The sequence below is a fragment of the Mobula birostris genome, chromosome 7 (assembly GCF_030028105.1).
Source record: "Mobula birostris isolate sMobBir1 chromosome 7, sMobBir1.hap1, whole genome shotgun sequence".
In the NCBI taxonomy this organism is placed as follows: Eukaryota; Metazoa; Chordata; class Chondrichthyes; order Myliobatiformes; family Myliobatidae; genus Mobula; species Mobula birostris.
This window is the reverse complement of record NC_092376.1, coordinates 41,007,864-41,026,306: the sequence shown is the minus strand read 5'-3', so window position 1 is coordinate 41,026,306 and position 18,443 is coordinate 41,007,864. Positions and strand designations below refer to the sequence as shown.

Here is an 18,443-nt window from a genome sequence, read left to right as displayed (position 1 = left end):
AGTAGAGGAGGCCTGGATAGACATATCAGATTGGGAATGGGGAGTGTAATTAAAATGTGTGGCCACTGGGAGATCCTACTTACTCTGGTGGACAGACCGTAGGTGTTCAATGAAACGGTCTCCCAGCCTGCATTGGGTCTCGCCAATATATAAAAGGCCACATCGGGAGCACCGGACGCAGTATATCACCCCAGCCGACTCACAGGTGAAGTGTTGCCTCACCTGGAAGGACTGTCTGGGGCCCTGAATGGTGGTGAGGGAGGAAGTGTGAGGGTATGTGTAGCACTTGTTCCACTTACAAGGATAGGTGCCGGGAGTGAGATCAGTGGGAAGGGATGGGGGGGACAAATGGACAAGGGAGTTGCATAGGGAGTGATTCCTGCAGAAAGCAGAGAGAGAGGGGGAGAGGGAAAGATGTGCTTAGTGGTGGGATCCCGTTGGAGGTGGCGGAAGTTACGGAGAATTATATGTTGGACCTGGGGGCTGGTGAGGTGGTAGGTGAGGACAAGGGGAACCCTATTCCTAGTGGGGTGGCAGGAGGATGGGGTGAGAGCAGATGTGCGTGAAATGGGAGAGATACATTTGAGAGAAGAGTTGATGGTGGAGGAAGGGAAGCCCCTTTCTTTAAAAAAGGAGGACGTCTCCTTCATCGTGGAATGAAAAGCCTCATCCTGAGAGTAGATGCTGCCGAGACGGAGGAATTGCGAGAAGGGGATGGCATTTTTGCAAGAAACAGGGTGAGAAGAGGAATAGTCCAGGTAGCTGTGAGCGTCAGTAGGCTTATAGTAGACATCAGTAGATAAGCTGTCTCTGGAGATAGAGGCAGAAAGATCAAGAAAGGGGAGGGAGGTGTCGGAAATGGACAAGGTAAACTTGAGGGCAGGGTGAAAGTTGGAGGCAAAGTTAATGAAGTCAACGAGCTCAGTGTGTGTGCAGGAAGCAGCGCCAATGCAGTCATCGTTGTAGCGAAGGAAAAGAGGGGGACAGATACCAGTATAGGCTTGGAACATGGATTGTTCCACAAACCCAACAAAAAGGCAGGCATAACTGGGACCCATACGGGTGCCCATGGTTCAAGCTCTATAACATCTGGTCTTTTATCCATCCTGCAACAAAATGTTCCTGATCAATTCCCCACCCTCTGCCCCTCCCCAAACAACTGGGTGTCCATCCCTCCCACACTAATTTGTCCCTGTTCCATCCCCTATAAGCAATTCCTGATCCATCCTGCACAGCTGGTCCCTAAGCTATTCCTCCCAACTTTCAGTCACAAATACGCACAAACATTAACATAATCAAATTATGTTAAAAGTTTAGCAAGAATATTATTGAAGTTCATAATTAATTTTCAATATCGTAATTGTATTCTGACACAATATAAATTTTTCTAACATTGATAAAAATAATTAAATTATAAACCTTTCAGGTGATTTCTCAAGAAGTATGGAAAAGTGTGCAGGTTTGGGTTACATATACTGGTGACCGGTCACTGCCCTCACCCAAACCTACAACCTTCTTTCTCTGATTATCTCAATTTGGGTCAAAAGTTGTGCAGCTCTTGCTACTTGTGCCCAGGCCTTGGAATACACCAACATTTTTAGGGAAAGAATTGTTGCCGAGTATTTGAGTCCTTCTGTCACTTACAAAATCATTGCTTTCCTTGTGCAGTCACTTCATGAGAAATCAAATGAAAGGTTCATAATTTAAGTATTTTTTATCAATGTTGGAAAAAATGGATATTGAACAGAATACAGTCATGAAACTGAAAGTTAATTGTGAAATTACACTAATATTTCTACTAAACTTTTAACATAATTTATTTCACTGCCAGTTTCTCATGGCATTGTTAAAGGGCATGGCTGTTGTAGCAACTTAAACCTTGAAAAAATATTTGTCACAATTGTGGTTGTGATGGAATGTTTAGGATTGATTGGGTCTCAAGCATTAATCAGGCACTTAAGGGAAGTGCATTGCACCACATTTGAAGAGTGAGAGACAATTGTGCTGCTGGGAATGGTCTTGCTTGGGGGAGGAAACTAAAACAACAAGAGGAAAGCCGCATATACTGTGATTTTGCACAGGAAACTTGTAGCACCTTCTGCTAAAGTAAGATAAGAAAACTCCCATGGTTCATGCAGGAGAAGGCCATTGCTATCTGCCTGCCAATGTGTTTAATAACTGCCTTGTGGCATTGGAACTCGCACAAAAGCTGTTAATTCAAAAAATTCTAAATTAGGATATGAGTCACAATCTCTGAACAGTAAAGAGTCGATCCGAATTCAAAATTAATCCTGTGGAGTATTTATTCTCCTTCTACTGTCTTCCGATTTGATTCAGATTAAGTATGTTTCAATATTTTATCAGAAGTCAGTGATTCCTGTTATACTAATGACTGCAACTTGCCTTCAATATGTCCTGAGATAAAAACAGTAGAGATTTGAATTCCAATAAGGGCTCGTACAAGAATGTTTCGATCACACTTCTGTTTAAAAGCCCAGGTGTCACTCAATTTGCTCCAATGATAGACAATGACTTCAGTTGCAGAAAATGTATGGTTTATTTATAAATACAGTACAATAACAGGCACTTACAGCCCAACAAGCCCAAACTGCCCAATTAACCTTTCAACCAGTACGTCTATGGAATGCAAGAGGAAACCAGAGCACCCAGAGGAAACCCACACAGTCAGAGGCAGAACATACAAACTCTCTACAGATACTGGAGGAACTGAACTCAAGTTGCTGGCACTGCAATAGTGCTACGCTAACTGCTACACTGCCATTTTTGTGGTAGGTAGTAGCAGACTTTCAATTACAGGGAACTTTGGTCAAATACTAAGTGGACTGACTAAAAGAGACCAGTGAAAAGACTGAAGTAAATTCATTGATGGAATTCATTAGAGTTTGTCTCCCAAACAACAAATGATCAATATGTGCAGACAGAATGTTCTCCTATGGAGTGGGGATTTTGTTGGAGGGAATCCAGCATTTTGTTCATTAAGCCCAATCAGAAATTAATCCTTAAAGGAGTAAGTTAGTAGTACTGAGGGTTGGGGGTGAGGGGATAGTTGTTGGGATTAAAATTTTGAAGACTATCCTTGTGAGAGAGGTAAATGAAAAATCTGGAAGTAGTTATTCCGTTCCTGGTTCCTACAAACACCAGAAGGCACAGTAGTAAATCCGATTAACTTGTCAGAGTCTACTGTCATCATATCAGCAGTGTTTAGCATAAGTGTTACTGTTATTATTAGGATTCTACACTGTCAAAGGAACAAAGTGAGAATATTTGTGTGCTTCTCCATCCGTTTCAGGATTGACTTCATTTCAACTATAGTTCTAAAATGTAGGACTTTGGCATAAGCTCACTCACACCTCTACTTCCACAAGAGGCGAAGGAAATATAGGATGTCCCTATTGCCCCTTATCAATTTTTATCAATACACCATAGAAACCATCCAATCTGGTTGCATAACTGTTCTGCCTAAGACCGCAAGAAATTCATTCCATATACCTGTCACCCTCTGTGTGGAAAAGCTCTCGGATCTCCGTTAAATTTCTTCCCTCTCACTTTAAACATATGACCTCTAGACTCTGAGTATCTACCCCTTTTCTGCACTTAATATTTTATAAACCGTCACAGCTTCCTAAATTCCAGTGAGAATAAACTCAGCCTCTCCAATCTCTCCTTTCCAGGCAGCACCTTTTGCACTCTTTGTCATGTTACCACAGCTGTACACAGTATTCCAAGTGCAATTTGACCTTCATTTTATACAGCAGTTTCTAGTTTCAGCCTGTCATCTAAGTCTCAGATTTTAAGTACGTCATGTGATGTCTTATAAATAAATCCCATATCCCTTTGGATATATATGCTTAATACATGCATTGAGATATTACTAATTTTGATGAAGATGTTGAAATACATTTTTGAACATTACTCATGATTGTCACATGGTATGTTTTAGACGAGGTACAGCAATAGAACTGATTGGAAAATAATTTGTCAAAAACCTCTGTATGCACAGGTAAATAGGTACAGTAGAGTAAACCACAATGGCAAGTATCAGCAAGGTTGACCTGCTACTGGACTATAGCGCACTGTACTATGAAGTTAAGCTAAATTTAGCAGTGACATGATTGAATATGGGTGTGATAGAAAAGACTTAAAAGGAACGTGAAGAGCAAATGTTTCATTCAGAGGAAGGAGGGTTTATAACAAGCCACCAAAGTAATAGAGCAGGTACAATTAAAATGTTTAAAAGACATTTAAGCATTCATGGATTGGAAAAGTTTAGAAAGAATTGTTCAAATTCAGGAAAAATTGGGACTAGCTTAAGTAGACAACTTGTTCTGCCTGGATCAGTCAGGCTATTGGGCCTGTTTCCATGCTGTATAACTCCTATGACTCTTATGGCTATGGAGTCTAGGCATACGAGTGAGACGAGTTCAGTTATTATAACTAGAATGGCCATTGTGCAGTTCTGTCTGTTTATAATGGTCAAGTATAACAAAGCTTGAGAATTAAATCACATTTCAAAAGTTTGCAAAATTAACAGTAAAAGTAGTTTTGGCGGCAATTGGGATGAAGGATTTTGAAGTTCATATAGTGAGGAATAGATACTTATGGTTTTTGCAACAAACAAACTATTGACTTTCAAATAAAGATGTTGGTTAGCAAACATGCAAATTAATACTGTTGCAGATTGTTTGATGACGAGTTACACTCCTTTTTGTAAATTCAGCCAAATACCATTATGAAAAGCAATAATCATGCTGGAAAACTACTCTGAATAAGGTTTAACAGACCTAAAGTTAAACAGACAGCAAGTAAAAGCACCAGACATTGTAATGAACAACAACAGGTCAACTTTAATGGGAAAGGACTGGCTGAAATTGTATTGGCATTTACATATATTCCAAAGTCATACATTTAAAAAATTGTTGAAAATGTATGACCATCTGCTCATAGACGACCCCTCTGGAATAACACAGTACAATGAGCGAAGATGAAGATCATAGCACACAAGGAGCAACATATTCAAAGGACTTAACTCATACATAGATTAAATGGAATCAAATCATTATCGAAGATTTTCCAAGCCATGATGAATAAAATCTTGCAAGCTGTAGATTATTGCTCATGTAACCAAGACTATCTGAGAAAGAAAATCTTTAAGTTTTGGAGGAATTGTTCAGGAGATAAAAGGAGCACAATATGAAGTTGAAGTGAAACATACTGCCTTTTTTCAATGATCAGTACCTCATTTCAAATGTACTTCATTTGAAAGTTGATGCTAATGGCTTACAAAGTGAAGGAAAATGTAGAAACTAACACCAATACGTCAAAGCCTAAAAATATCACATAATATTAAGGTTGTTCCTAGCAATGGTCCAATATTAAATTCAATTCCTTCCAGATTTTGGCAGGTACCCTTGCCATTGCAACACATGGTGAAAAAAGATGTGAAGTGGATGTAGGACAATGTCAAGAACCACCGAGCAAAAAAAAGACAAGTACATGAAATTCGATCCATTCACATATTTTGCTTGATCTTTCCTAACAGAGAAGGGCATTCCTTGGAGAATAGATTTACATGCAGGATAAAACTTCCAAATCTTGTGATGTCTTGTAAATAAACCCCATATCCCTTTGCATATACATGCTTAATGCATACATTAAGATATTACGAATTGTTGATGAAGATGTTGAAATAATTTTTGAACATTATTCATGATTGTCACATGGTATGTTTTAGATGAGATTTCAAGTTTCTACTAGTTAATGGATTACCCATCTGCTCAAAAGGACCCAGCTTTATATAAACATTATTGGCAAGTATTGTGTCTTACAGCCGTTGCTGTATCTAGTGCTCTCAGCTGTTGTTTGAAACTATGAAAGGAATTGAATTGGCCAAAGTCTTCCTTGCATTTGAAGCTCATTAAGGGTGGAAAGAATGTAATTGCTGTCTCTAATGTAGTTGCTGTTCGATACATCCTGACTTATTCAAGTAGCAATGTACATTTGCAAAAAAAAAATCATACATTAGTATTTTTCCAAACTGAAAATTATGCAGAAATTGTCTTCCTCTATTTTTAATGCTGCAAAGAGTAGAACTGGTACCTTAGAGGCACCAAGAATAATTTTCTGAAACAACATCAGCTGACCATGAGAAATATTCATTGAATCAGACTTTGAAAAATACCAATTTGATGAAAGCCATTAAATAATCAAGAACTATGCCCAAATAATTGTTGAATGACCCTGTTTACTAAAACCCTGCTTGGTATCACCAAATCTAAGAGGTTTACAGGTCAATGAACAATTTTATTAATCTAGCTATATTCAATTCCAGGTTACTAGGACTGTATGTTAATCAGTTCCACCTCATTCCCCATCCCACGTAAAGTGCAAAAGCATCTGTTTATGTAGTCATATGTAATGATGTAAATCATCAGTCTCATTCTGTCATCATGTTCACAAAGTTCAATACAATAAAGTTCACCATCAGACATGCAATAGCTAATTTTAATGGTATAGAGGCAGATACCTCTGTTAAAACTAAAAATACTGAAATTAACGATACACATTGGCATGGAGTGGATTACAAGACACTTTATTAAATTAAGTAATTAAAAAGCATATAAAGTGTAAAACAGCAGAAAGCAAAAAACTTTATCATTGAACATTAGACTGTAAAATCATTATTAAAAACCATGGGGAGAATAAGCATATTAAGAAGGGAGAAGTTTGTGGAATTAATTTTCCTTAAATATGCCTTAACCTGCCTACAAAGTCTACACATAGAGCACTTTTGTAGCTTTGAAAATAGGTACGCCATATTTGCAGAAGGGTACTTCTGAGATTTTTGAGTCATAAATGGACATGGATGAAATACCAATTCTCACAAAGATTGTTGAAAAAACTAGTAATTTGAATGTTTCTATAAATCAATCATACATACTCTGTCACAATCATTTAACCATTGCCTTTTGCTTTACCTATGGTCTCATTAGGGACAACACAAAAACCTCTCATGAATACTTCAATAACACTTTTTTCTACTGTATACCTGTAGTCTGTGTGAACTCAATGATACTGTGTAAAATTTGTATTTAAGTACACAGACAGAATAAGGAATCCTGCAAATTGAATTTTACTGTTTATATCTGTACATAGTCTAATCAAACAAGTAATAACAAACAAAAACTAGGATATGTTGCATCAGTGATAAAGCATGAAGTCAAAGTAAACAGACAAAATGAAAATTTAAAAATTATAGATGTTTAACCATGATTAACTTTACATAAAGGAGATTCACATTAATCTTTGGTCCTTTTAAATATTTGCCTCCTGAAAATACCACAAGTGCAAACAGAAAGTGCTTACCATAGGCTGCAGCTTCTTAGAGTGAAGCTTTGTCTGTTAGAAATTCCAATCAAACACACTTCTTTCCAATAATCTTTTTGTATTGATATGTATCAGGCAATAGTATGAGTAAGTGGGGAAGGGATTTAAAGAAAGGAGAACCAGCCTCTAAAAAGTTTTAAATATAATTTGTACATGATCTTTAAAAGGTATTCAATGGAAGTTTCTGATTAAAATGATATTTTCTAGAGGAGATAATGTGAATTTCTTTTCTGATAATTTAAAATTGTGAGAAAGCCTATTTAGATAAACAAAAATATCTAGCCCTTTTTAACACCAACCGCCCTGAGGATTTTATAATAGCTAAAACTGTTTCATTTATTTTTGTGTTTGGCATATATGCATTTATAAAAATATTATTTTGGCACAATTTGTGGCTACCTACATTCATAAGGCATAAGAAATTACAATAATGAAATATATATTAAACACTGACTTTTTAATTAAATAAATGTAAGTAAACCCATAACCTGCACTTAACTCATATGGTTAATAAAACTTTACATTGTAAATAAATGTTAAAAAAACAAATTTACTTACTGTGCTTTTGAACTATTTTGGGCACAAGGTTGCCATACCCATAGAATTCTAGGAATGGGGATGCCATAGGCAGTGCATGACAGAGTCTGTTTGCTGCCCAGAGGATAGAGATCATGGTTCTGAGTGGGCAGTGCCTTTTCACATATATGTGGTTTTACTGTAAAAACAAATTAATTAGAAAACCAAAAGCCAAAAATGCCATAAAATCTAAATTATGCACTTTGATAAATTATATACTAAGGCCTTATTCACATGCTCAGAGCCTAAGGGAAGACAGTACCATTGCCGCAGTTTAGTATATCCATGTTCCAACCTGTTTGTCTCATTATAATTGATCTTTGAGAAAAATGGATCTTTTTATTCTGCGAAGATATCTACTATAATCTCTATAAAAGAATGCTGCCCTACAAAAAGTCTTTGAACAATCCTCAGCATAGATGTTACAGCATTAAAACAAAAGACTGAATGAACAACAAACAACAGTTCTTTGAAAAGTCCATCAGTTGTGTGTGAATCTTCAGTTTTTAAACGTTCCTCCTCCTTTTAGAGTTCTCTGCATGTGATCATATTGTTAGCAAATTCAAGGATCGTAGATACAGAGCAAACATAAGGCGTATCAGATCTGCGTTCAGGCTTGTGTCAGAGTGGTTATTGGATTTATATCTGCCCTTCTGCAGTACCCACTTCAGCAAATGTATGCACCTTCCTTGTTTTTATTTCATAATACAACTTCACAGTTTTAGCAGTGTTACAAGTGGCAGATTGGCTGCTATGTTGCACATGCTAGCACAGTGGTTTGCATTTAGATGTCCTTGCTGAACTTTAATGTGCTTTCACGGTTGCCTTTCCAATTTTGTTTGACCTTTTTCCTCGAGGAATGACGGGCTTCATCATAGACCTTCTTTGTTCTTTCTGGGCAGGATTTATTGTCTACTGTACGTCTTCTCCTGTACTCGTTGATAATGAGCTTCACAGATGATCTTGGTATTCCAGTCTTTCTGGATATTTCATGGATGGACTTTTGACACAAGTGATATTCAATAATGACACTTTTTTGAAATTCTGAGAGCTGCTTCAGTTTTTCCATTTTGGGTAAAGTTGAGACACCTAGGATAGCAAGAATGTGTTTTTTTATAGTGTCCACAGTTGTTCTAGAGCATTCCCTAACACTGGATCTTAACTGTACAGGGATTGTCCAAATATATTTTGTAGGGCAGTATATAGTTTTACAATTAAACCATGCAATAATATATTACAAAATTAACATGCAAAACAATGCTTTTAATTAATGTTAATACAATTTGGAATATTCTAGAGAGATTTATGAACTGCTCACAACCCTGTCTCCCCAAGGATTCTAAGTAGATTATAATCCTGTTGCTATATTGTACTTTGCTTCACCCACATTCAATTTAATTCAGTGAAATTTGTCAACATTAGATTTCAATGTCACTCATAGCATGCTCCTGTACAAATGTCACTATATTGTTGATGCAATTTACTCAACACAGCATCACTCTCATTGTTATTAATACATTTTCTTTATGACAAGAAAAGTCATAATTTTTCCAAAAGAACATGTTTTTCTATTAATTTTTCCTACATTCCACTTTAAGAGAAGCTGTTTATCATCAGCAATTCAAGCACTCATTATAACAGCCTATTTTGAAAGGAGATATGTTCCACACCATGCCTCATTAGGATTATTTTAAAGGGCTTTAAAGTCAATAATATGTTTTCAAATATGTAGTCACTCAAGATCTTTAGATTCAAAACTTTGAGGGTTTAATTTAAACTGGTTCTCAGATTCTTACTAACAATTTCACAATAAGGAGTAAAATTATCATTTGGCTTGAGTAATTTATCTATTATATGCAGTAAATTTAAAGAATGCAAGCAATATCCAAGACTAAATTTCTGTTTCAAAACTTTCAAAAAATTAGGCTGCATATTGTCTAAACCAATATTTTTATGTCAATGAGCCTGTGTGGGGAAATTAAATTGCAAAAAAGGCATAAGAAGCTGCAAGGGGATATAGATAAATCTGTGGGTGAAGTTCAAGCAAATCGAGTATCATGTGGTTAAATGTCAAATAAAAGCATAATATCAAGATGGTGAGAGATTATAGTACTCTAAGAAGCAGAGGCATCTAAGTGACCTAATGAGGATGAAGCAACTGTAATGACAAGGGAAGTCAAAGACAGCAAAAAAGCAAAAAAAAAAGAGGGCAAACAATATAGCAAAATTAGTGGGAAGCTAGAGGATTGGGAGGCTTTTAAAAACCAACAGAAGACAGCTAAAATAGCAATAAGGAGAGAAAATATGAAAGTATTAAGGCAAGCTAGCAATAATATGCTTTTTTCAGGATACAAAGAGTAAATAGAGGCAAGATTGGATATTGGACCTCTAGAAAATGATGCTGGAGATGGGAACAAGAAGTGGTGGAAAAACTGAATACATTTTGCACTAGTCTTCATGTGGAAGACACCAACGACGAGCTAGAAATTCAAGAAAGCCAAGGGGTAAAAGTGAGCAAAGTTACTATAACTACGGAGGAAGTGTTTGGTAAGCTGGAAAATCTGAAGGTGGGTGTCACCTGGACTGGTTGTACTGTACCCCAGGGTTCTGAAAGAGGTAGCAGAAGAGATTGCAGAGACATTGGTAGGGATTTTGCAAGAATCACTAGAATCAGGAATGGTTTCAGAGAAATGGAAAATAGCAAATGTCACTCCACTCTTTAAGTAGTGAAGGAGACAAATGACGGGAAATTATAGGCTAGTTAGTCTGACTTCCGTGGTGGGAGAAATTTTAGAGTCCATTATTAAGAGCACAAAATAGACTGAAATCAGCCAGATTTCCTTAAAGAGAGATTTGTTGGAATTATTTAAGAAAGTAACAGACAGGATGGACAATTAGTCAGAGAATGCTGTTTACTTCAGTTTTCAGAAGGCCTTTGACACTATGCCACACAGGAGACTGCTAAAAAGATGTGAGCCTAAAATTGGCTGACTGGCAGAAAGCAAAGAGTGGGAATAAAGGGAACCTTTACTTGTTGGCTGCCAGTGACTATGTTGTTCCACAGGGTTTGGTGTTGGATCTACTAATTTTCACATTATATTAATAATCTGGATGATGGCTCTGTATTCAAATTTGCATATGATACAGAGATAGGTGGAGGGGCAGGTGGTGTTGAGAAAGCAGGGTATCTGTAGAAGGACATGGACAGATGGGAGAATGGGCAAAGAAGTGGCAGATGGAATACGGTGTAGATAAGTGTATAGTCGTATACTTCGGTAGAAGGAGTAAAAGTGAAGACCATTTTCTAAATGCGGAGAGAATTCAGAAATTAGAGTTGAATTGGTGGTAAGGAAGTCAAATGCAATGTTAGCATTCATTTCAAGAGAACTAGGATATAAAAACAAAGATGTAATGCTGGGGTTTATAAGGAATTGGTCAGATCACATTTCGAGTATTGGAAATAATTTAGCACCCCTATCCAAGGAAGGATGTGCAGACTTTAGAAAATTCCAGAGGAAATTTAAAAGAATGATCCCAGAGATTTAAGGGCTAATGCTTGAGGAGTATTTGGTGAGTCTGGGCATACACCCGCTGTAGTTTAGAAGGAGTGGATGGATGGGAGGTTCTCATTAAACCTACCAAATATTGAAACGCCTGGATAGAGTGGACATGGAGAGGATGTTTCTACTAGAGTACTATTTGGAATGAATGGATTGTCATTTGAGGAAGTGTCAGACAGGCTAGGTTTGTACTGTACCTGCTGGTGTTTAGAAGAATAGGGATTTTATTTGATTGTAGTACAAGATCTTAAGAGCTTGTGACAGAGTGGGTGTGGAGATGGTATTTGCTGTTATGACAGAATTTTGAACTAATGATGACTTTAGAAATAAGAGGCTGCCCATCTAAGACAGGGATGAAGTGATTGTTTTCCCCCACAGAGTTGCTGGTCTCTGGAACTTTCTTCCTCAAAAAATGAAAGCAGAATCTGAATCTTTGTAAAGCTGAGGCTGGAGGAGATAGATCCTTGATCAACAAGAAGAGTTGAGAAATTATTGTGGGTAGTTGAGAGTGCAGAACTGAGGTTATAGGCAGATCAGCCATGATATTATTAAATGGCAGAGCAAATTTATAGGCTATGTGGCCTCCCGCTCACTCAGCTCCTAGTTTTTACACTATCCAAGTATCCTTCAGCTTGTGTTGAAATATTCCTCAACTATAACTTTGTTCACAAACACCTCTTACTTTCCTAGTCTATGTGAATGAAATTGCAAGTTTTGTGTGATTTAACACCTCACACAGAGCCTCCCTTAATCCAAAACTGCTGAGTGGATCAAGCACATAGTTTGTCAGGTCCTGACTTTCCACCAGGCTTCTGGGTTACACAATCACTGTGTCACCATGTACACATTTGGAATTACCTAAGATGTTTAGCGTCATTTCTTCTGAAAATTGAATTCATTTTGGAATTAGCTATGAATGCTACTGGACCCAATGAATAGGAGGGAAAAGGGCTACTTGGTGACTTTTTGGAGAGATGGGATTATTTACCTAAATTAATTTTTGTCATGAGATTTCTAGAATGACAGTCAGCCAAATGAATATTCACAAAAGTGTCTGGATTGCCTAGGTGGTATATTCTTAATATACAATACTGAAGTTGAAAATTGATTATTATGATAACTAGCATATTGCTTGTTCACTACTTAAGTTCCTCTAACATATTAAGAACATTCAATCACAGGTCTTGAGATTAAAACTGGCAGGAAGATGTAACTTGGTGTGTAGTACATAAGTTTATATTCACCATATATAGTTAGAATTCAATGTGTTTTCAACCCGAAATTTAACTTAGTTTCCATTTCCCAAGATGTTGCCTGATTTGCTGAGTGTTTCCAGGCCTTCTTATTTTCATTTCAGATTCCTAACATTTGCAGTTTTCTGATTCTCATTTACTTGACAATAGTTCTCTTTGGAGGACTATGGTTCTGCATGCTTCAAATATCGAACTGACCAAAGAAAAGGACATATGAGGAACAGTGAAGGAATCTGCATAACATTCAGGAACACAAGAGACTGCAGATGCTGGAATCTGGAGCATAAAACAAACTGCTGGAAGAACTCAGTGGGTCAAACAGCATTTATGGAGACAGAAGGATGATTAACATTTCAGGTCAAGACCCTGTGCAATTTCTAAGTCATTCTAATTAGTCTCTAGTTACTTTGCCTGGTAATTCTTTGTCCAGTTACATTTTTGTTAAGATTCCTGCAGGAATTTTTTTTCATATTATGATAATTAAACAGTAGCAGCAAATGTTATGACGGGAGAGAGACCAGGAGTCTGGATTATTTTTTGTGTATCTGTTATATATTCAGATTTCAAAAGTCTATCAGTATTTTATATAAAATGTGTGTGTGCCTTTATTAAGACAACACCAAAATGTTTAATTGCATTAGAATGTCTTTACAGCCAATTTAGTTTTATTCTGTATTTGAAGGAAACATGAATTTAAGTATCACTAATAAGGCAAAATTAAGTATAAAGAGGGCAGAATACAATGGATTCTAGAATCCTGAACATTATACTAGTTTAATGACAGCCAGTCCATATTGAACCAACTAGTGTTGTTTTGCAACTGCTGAAAAAGATTGATACTAGCTCTCAAAGGCAGCTGATAACCAAAGGTAAATATTAGGTAACTATGGTGTGAGCAGTCTGCTAAGATACCCATTAAATTTCAAGAGAAATGTGCAATGAAATGACCCTAATGAATTGAACCACTTCAAAGGGGCATTCATTGAGATGTGCATGTGAAAAACGAAAGGACTTTTTCAGAATAGCTATAAATTCTTTGCCATCTTTCTATAACTGACCAGACTAGAAGCGTTTGATTCCAATGAAAGATGATGAGGACTCAGAAAAACAAGGCATCCAAATCCACAAAGTCAGATCTAGTTCTGTTTTATATTTAATTTGAGTACTTCTGGTTAAATAATTACTGTACATTCCCAACGTGGGAAATGAAAAAGGAATAAGTAATTCCTCCAACCTTATTGCAGTTTCACTAACTTGTTGGACTTACAATGAATAACCACAGTTCTTAATGTATTCATTTCACTCTCTGACTTCACTTTGGGCCAGAAATTACCTGCGGTGACAATCCACTCAAGCTCACTAATGACCTGTATGGCAAATAACTTTGCCACCTAAAATAAACATAGACTGTCCTCCCTGGCTTGGCCCAATGTTGAACACACTATGGATATTGACTTGTTTTGAATCTCCCTGATATTTGGAAACATTCAGAAGCTACCATTAAAACTATCATTGAAATTCATGATAGTTCATTGAAACTATCTTTTTGGACTGTAAGCTTGCTCCATCACTTTAATGCTCAAAAATATCGCTAAAAAATTTAATCAATTAATTCAAGATACATAAGTTACCAAATACATTTATTTGTCCCTCCTAACCCATTCCCCTTCATTGAAGTAAGTGGAGCAGGTTCACCCTAAATGCTGGGGAAATTTAACTTACATTCAACTTTTGGATTCTGTTTGGAGCCAGTGTCAGTGTGAAATTTGGCCAAATCTTAATGAAGAGTACTGCTTAAACTCCATTAGTTTGGCATACTCTAAAATTCAGTGGCACCAGACTGACAAATTATGTGGACTTCTGAATATTATTTCAACTAACATTGCAACACACTTTAAATTCTCTATTTCTTTTAAGGATGTTACACGAAATAAATTTTCCAAACTCGGCAAGTTAAGATGGAAACCATGGCCCCAGTGTGTTAAAGGGAGCACAGGAACTATACACCCCACCCCGCCATGTATCAAGGGGAAAGGTTGAATCAGCACCCAAACAAAAGAATTGCCAAACAATTTCACTGTGGCCAGGAAGTTCAGCACTTAATGCAAAGTTGATAGCATTCACATGAAAAAATGCAGTAGTTCTGCACAGAACTACTAATATTGCCTAGCAAGTTCTTTGCCATTTAGTTTCTATGAACTTTCTCAACATCCTAACTTATACTTAACAATCTCCAACAACTGTGGTACACTTATACTTCCCTGTATTGTGCAATACAGACATTAACAAATATTGAATAAAAGGCAGTGGATCATTTATCTCATTTGAACTCACTGAGTCCAGTAAATGTGATTGTATAGAAGGGCACTAGGTACTTAGAATGACTATGAAGCAGCCCAGCATTTCTTTTTCATAGATTTAGATTTGGAGAGGAAAAAAGTGGGTGTGTTTCTTGTAAAAGTGCAGCCCTCCTCAAACTGTTTCCACTATGTATTGTGTCCTTATGATAGATCCCTGTTTTGAAAATATCAATAAGTTCTTAGGTACCTAGTACATTTGATTGATTTTAAACGCAAACAACAGGAATTCTGCAGACGATTTGATTGATTATCTGTTTAACCATGTTATATTTTATTTTCTGATAAATTATGGGCACCACCTGCCTTGAGAGACAGTAGGCATTAAATATTACTGACTTAAATGTTGAGTAAGGTCTATGTTTGCAGAGCTCTATGAAGGTGCCATAGATATAATGTATGTGCTAACATTTCCAACTATAGGAATGGTTTCCACTTAAAGAAATGTAATAGAATTCCATTTAAGTTTTCAGGCTAATAAAAGGGTCCTGTTGCCATTTTAAGAATGTTGTTTAATCAATGAAACACCAATATATGTCCTGATCTAAACTGTTGCTTTCATTGTCTGATCCAGACTACAGTGATATTTCAGCCTTCAACAGAACAATGGTCTGACTGCATCACAAGAAGCAAAAGTGTAATATTTAATACATTCAAAAAAGATCCTTTTTCCTCTGGAATGTCTAGTACCTAAGGCTACTTTGGGTAGTTTACCTGATTCATAAATTTGCAGACAAGATTTACTCACCATTTACATTGAGAAAGAATGTGAGGTTTTTGGAAAGCTTCCATTGTTTAAGTTCCAGTATGATACTATAAAAACCAACATCCTCTTCTGAAACATCCCTTATAGTCAGTTTATAGCCAGTGATGTTATATCGGACTGATCTTTCAGTAATAGGCTGCCCATTCTTTAACCTGGAGAAAACAATGATTACACTGTACATTACACAACAGCCAGGTAATTACATTACATAATCATGTGACTGTATCTAGAAAAGTTTACTGTTGAGTGAAGTTCAAAATTCAATTTGTACACAATAACAGAATTTAAATTTCATTAAGACATTTGTATTTAATACCTTCACAATCTACACTACCATCCAGTTTATATGAACAAAACTTGGGTATATTAAGATTAATCCCTGTTCCAATGACATTATAGACTATGAATAGCTTGCTTGCCACAACACTCCGTGAAGTACCCACTAATCGCAACCTCCCAAGCTGATAAGTCTTATTTGTTTATTTATTTACTTAGAGATGCAGCAACGAACAGGCCCTTCAGCAACATTCTTCACTATATACAACTCTGCTATTTTCCTATTTAGATTTGTATCATCAGCAAAGCTTAATTTGTTATACTCTGTCTTTTCAAATAAAGCATGAATATAAATTTTAAATATGATATACTATACTACCATACCTGCTGCCCAACTAACAATTATTAAACGACATTGGCTGCTCAAAATGAATTCCTAATCTTTTTTTATCTTTTCCCAAATTTTCTTCCACTGCTTCACTTTCCTAGCTTCTTAAACCTCAGATCACCATCTTCTATGCCATTGCTACACCTTCAAAATTTTTCATTTGAAATAGACCCTTAAAAGTAACAGGGTAATTCCAGATTAGGAAAATTACTCAGTCTTTTCTTAAATTGTTTAGTGTGTCAGAAAATTATTTTATATATTAACAACTCTTTATGTGAAGAATTTGTTCTTTACATCATTCATTTTCTTTACATTAGGTACCATTTTCTCCAATTACTAGTGTCACTTCTTCAGCTTCAACTCAAACATAGATCATCAGTTGTTACTCAGAACCATCTGTCTTACCCACATGTCCTGACTTAATGGGGAAGTTACGTAAAGACAAATATCTATCTTTAAGCAATACTTGCAATATTTCCTACAGTCATTTTTTTGATCTGAGTTATAGTTTCACTCTTACCATAAAACATTTGGAGGTGGAAAAGCTTTGACTTTTATTGGGAAACGGTAGACTGCCTGACCAGCAAGCACTTCAGCAACGCATGATTTCCGGCATCTGGCATTGATAAATGGTTTTTCTGTTCAGGATAGATTAAAAAAACAAGAAAACTGGTTTTAATGATTAAAAATAGTTACTTTATGGACAGTTTACTTGAAATTTGTAATATACAATGATAATTTTCCCATCTTCACATGCTGTAAAATGCAAATACCAGAGGTAGATAACAAATTCCTGATGTAACTTGAAACAAAAGCATGCAAAAGAATTGATGATTATATAAATTATCAGTACAACACCTATCTATAAAGCCTCAAGGTACACCTAAAATCTGTTCTGTTTTTAATTTATCAATTCTATAAAACTGCTTTCTTAAAAAGTGTGGTATATAATCAATGACAGACACCTACAGTAGCTATTATGGATTTCAAGGTTGCTTTTAAACCAAAACATTGGAACAAGTAAATCAGGTGGGGCAATGTAAATATACTGAAATACTCCATAATATGATCCATGTGTGATATCACAACGATTATATTAAACCAAAGCTTCACTGTGGTTTTCAAGAACCCAGAACTGCTTTAAAAGCATAGTTGAACTAACAAGTGCTATTTTGAAAGTAACACTTCTTGTCCAGGTAACATTACCGAGTTTTTCTGTTACACAAAAAAAGAGGTGGGTGCATTCTCTGATGAACTGTCTGCCCTAATCAACTGGCCAACATTTATTCTCAACCAGTAGTAAATAAAATAAATTAAACAATCATATTTTCTAACACTATTGTGGGATGTACAGTATGCAAATTGGCCACAGTATTTTTCTACAAAAACAGAAGTAATTCTGCTTTAAGCCAGAAGTAATACATTGGTTGAAAAGTATTGTGATTGTATCCTGAGGACACAAATAGCATTGTACAGTTGTTTAAGATCAGTATTATTTATCATATGTACATTGAAAAATTAAGTGAATGCATCGTTTGTGTCAACAACCAGCATAGTCCGAGGGGCAGCCTGCAAGTGTCACTATGCTTCTGGCGCCAGTGTAGAATGCCAACAACTTACTAACCTGAATGTCTTTGAACTGTGGGAGGAAACTGAAGCACCAGAGGAAACACATGCAGTCACAGGGAGAATGTACAAACTCTTTACAGTCAGCAATGAGCATTGGACATCAATCGTTGACTGCTATGCTACCATGCTGTCCTGTACTTTAATCCTCCATCCCTTTCTGAGTAACATGTGTGTGGCCTTCTCTACTTTTATAATGAAGTCCAATACATGCTTAAGGAACAGCAACTTCCATCA

General features: G+C 36.3%; 1 protein-coding gene across 8 annotated transcripts in view; it reads right to left on the bottom strand.

Moving 5' to 3' along the window:
- Window positions 1-18,443, bottom strand: part of flt1 (fms related receptor tyrosine kinase 1) — a 165,842-nt gene that overhangs the window by 99,842 nt on the left and 47,557 nt on the right. For all 8 annotated transcript variants that reach the window (XM_072262967.1, XM_072262968.1, XM_072262970.1 and 5 more), the window contains 3 exons: window positions 17,101-17,218; window positions 15,899-16,068; window positions 7,963-8,119 (listed from right to left, as the gene is read on the bottom strand). In XM_072262967.1, coding sequence (XP_072119068.1) covers window positions 7,963-8,119; window positions 15,899-16,068; window positions 17,101-17,218 — 445 coding nt within the window. The remainder of the gene's footprint in view (window positions 1-7,962; window positions 8,120-15,898; window positions 16,069-17,100; window positions 17,219-18,443) is intronic.